General features: G+C 51.6%; 2 protein-coding genes across 2 annotated transcripts; both read left to right on the forward strand.

Annotated features, from left to right (window-relative positions):
• Positions 1–394: 394 nt before the first annotated feature.
• On the forward strand, positions 395–808 carry PHACADRAFT_202751 (uncharacterized protein; the record flags this gene model as incomplete). The annotated part of the gene is made up of 1 exon (XM_007402899.1): positions 395–808. One exon carries the CDS (start codon positions 395–397, stop codon positions 806–808), a length of 414 nt encoding a protein of 137 aa, XP_007402961.1.
• Positions 809–1,700: 892 nt separating this feature from the next.
• On the forward strand, positions 1,701–2,034 carry PHACADRAFT_202752 (uncharacterized protein; the record flags this gene model as incomplete). Its single annotated transcript, XM_007402900.1, has 2 exons — positions 1,701–1,814; positions 1,888–2,034. 2 exons carry the CDS (start codon positions 1,701–1,703, stop codon positions 2,032–2,034), a joined length of 261 nt encoding a protein of 86 aa, XP_007402962.1.
• Positions 2,035–3,139: the final 1,105 nt, after the last annotated feature.

The following is a 3,139-nucleotide window of genomic DNA, read 5'->3' on the forward strand; positions in this document are numbered from 1 at the left end:
AAATGGGCCTGAAATGGACATGGCAGCTATAGTTTCAGCAACCATAAAAGGTAATTTGTTACATACATTTTATGAGCACCTTAATTATATCTGCTCGAGACATTTTAAGAGTATTTCAGGACTATCATCAGTTTTTTGGTCCATTAAATTTCCAAATCTCCGAAAGCGCTTGTTCCTGATGTCCTGAAATGTATTACAAAGCCATCAGTAATGATGGCTTTCCCGGCAATTTCCGGGACACTCATATGACCAGTACAGCCTGCCTAACTGGGATGTTTCGGGTTTATTTCAAAGCGCGTGACAGACAGCCTTTTCCGACAAGAGAAATTGCCTCAAAAGTGACAGAAAAGTGAGCATTTCAGCACTCGGGAAAGTTGCTGGAAAGTCTCCTGAAATGTTACATTTCGGATGCCTTGTCTGGGACATTTCAGGCCCCCTGAAATCTGGGGATGCCCGTAGTGTCAAGGCGACGCTGCAGATGATCTATCACGGCGACTGGGAAATGATCGTGATGTGCCCGGGGGTCGCCGGTTCGGAATGTTACGAAGACGAGCACCCGTTGGACCACCTGCGCAAGTTCTACCACGGGAAGGTCATCAGCGTCAACCGCGAATGGCACGACGGCGAGAACATTCCGAAACGGGATCTTGCCGTGCGATGGGCGACGGAGCTGCAGCCTGCGGACGTGCCGAGGCGAAGCGCACCTTATGTGGCCTATGGCAATGAGGCGTCCCTTAGTTTCATCTACAGCGCGATGTGTCTCGTCGTTGAGGTTGGGCCTGCAGGGTCGAGGGCGACTCTGGGCTGATATAGTGATAGCCAAGAAAACCACGATGCCGATGGTAACGCTATCACTACGCATACTGCGTACCAGTCTTACTTAAGTGATAGGTTTTGCACGGTTTGATTTGACAATAAACTCGAATTATTTCCTCAAATACATAGATAGCTCAGGTTTGCAGAGAGATGATATTTACAGACGACCCGATATCTATCATGCCACGCTCCCATCTGGCTTAGGCATTAGGCGAACAAAACTCAGGGCTAGTAGTTCATGCATTCCTCGAACTATTGCGAAGCAAAGGCGCGCCCTCCAGCGCTTGAAAAAATCTAGACGCTGGCACGGGCGGATGTGATCACTTTGACGCCTCTGCGCTCTTGCTACCACCACCTCCTTCGGGCCTTGCTGCTGCTTCGTGGCATCTCGTCTTCTTCTAACTCCTATGCTTACGGAGCGCATGTTGATGGTCAACTTGAAGTCGACGGGCTCGAGGCTCGAAACTTGGCTGAGTGTGCTGGTGAGGCTGCACATGTCTCTGTCCACGACGCGGACCGCCTTGGTGCCAACTCGCTCCTTGACATCGTCGTCGTCGGCCATGCTTGCACTCACCACATCAGGGAAAATTTGACTCTGGATAAGCCTCACAAGAGGATTTTCGACGAGACTGGTCTTTAAAGTGCCGAGCACTCCGACAAGGTCAGGAATGCCGATGGCCCTACCCCTGCCTTTGCTGCCAAGATCCGTCTTGACATGCAGGCGGCTATGCACACTGACGCTGCTGTCTTCCGGTGCGTATATAGCGGGCGGCTGGTATGCGCACATTTGCTAACAGTATACATAGGTCTTTGGACGAGAGTCACCAGAAGGTCTCTCAATCTTCAAGAGCTACGACCAAATCGGCGTTTAGGACAAGACCGCTATGAGCTGGAACTCTGATTTCATTGAAACTCTTGAGCTCCGCAACCTCTTTCAGTGCGCAGTCCAGTCCATCACTGCTGTTGCCGCCTGCAAGGAGCTTATGGTGCCCACGCTCGTGAGGACTTCACTGGGGTATGCGGAAGACTATTCTCAGCGTCTGTGCACACCCTCACATCGTTTCCCAACAGCATGACGACGGGAGCTGGGCGAAACACGCACTCATCTGCAGCACAATTTCTCGACACCTGAGGTCGACAATCAAGTGCCGTTGCATATACAAGACCCTCGACGAGAACGAGCGCCAGCTTGTACCACTATTCAAGCGTGTCTACTAGATATGCCGTATACACCCTGTCACATCCTCTACACTTCTCCCCTTTTTTCGTTTTGGTACCATCGCGTGCCTCTGGAGTCTGCGGTACGCACGGCACTGAAGATAACGGACCCTGTACATACCTTGAGGCTCAGAACAAGATGTAGCGGAAAGTGGTTATCGCAGTGTCGGGGAAAAAGTTCGTCTCACATCCCAATGATCAGATATCATGTTTATACACAGTTTGTTCACTCACCTTGCGGGAGTTGTAGAGTGTTCATTACAAGAGGCCAGCTTCTCAGGATAGCGTTTGTGAGCTATGTAAATGGATGTCGTCTTCCGTCATGGGGTATGCCCACGCGGCGGTCACACGGCCTGGTGAGAAGGGCTGACGGGTATATATCCCACGTCTTGCGCATACACCTCAAGCATGACCCTGTGCTCGACCTCAAGCTTGCGGTACCATGGCCTATTTCCTCGAAAATGCACTGAAGAATGCCCAGATACCGGGATTCACGCTAATTTGTGTGCTGTTACTTATCAGCGTGGCGTCTCGCTTTGTGCAGAGCACGAAGAAGGCTGTCCCACTTCCACCAGGCCCTGATGTAAGCTGGTTTGAACCTGGGCCGAAGTGAGTGGTCTTGCTTCCAAGTTGCTCTATGATAGATTGACCGTTGATGAGGTACTAAGGGCGCCTATGAAATATGCGGAGATGGCGAAGACATATGGTCCCGTGTTCTCGTACAAGCGAGGTAACCAGGTCGTGTGCATTATCAACAGCTACAAGGCCAGTCGCTTCGTGTTACCTTTACCTCAATTTCTCACGGAGTGTGGAGACAGGATGCGGTAGAGATCATGCAGAAGCATGGCGCGGACCTCGCTGGCCGCCCTGAGCACATTGCTGCCGACTTTCTCTCAGGCGGCATGGGCGCGTTGCTCGTTGATGCAGGGGAGAGACTGAGGAGGCTGAGGAGGTGCGAGCTTCTCTGATGATTCGTCAACTAGAAACTTCTGACGATCGAGTTTATACAGAGCGCTGCACTCACATCTGCAGCCTACAGCCGCCGTGCAGCACAAACCTATCCAATTCAAGTGCGCGCTGGATCTCATCCTGGATGCCCTCCACG

The sequence above is a fragment of the Phanerochaete carnosa genome (genome assembly GCF_000300595.1).
Source record: "Phanerochaete carnosa HHB-10118-sp unplaced genomic scaffold PHACAscaffold_536, whole genome shotgun sequence".
NCBI classification, from domain to species: domain Eukaryota; kingdom Fungi; phylum Basidiomycota; class Agaricomycetes; order Polyporales; family Phanerochaetaceae; genus Phanerochaete; species Phanerochaete carnosa.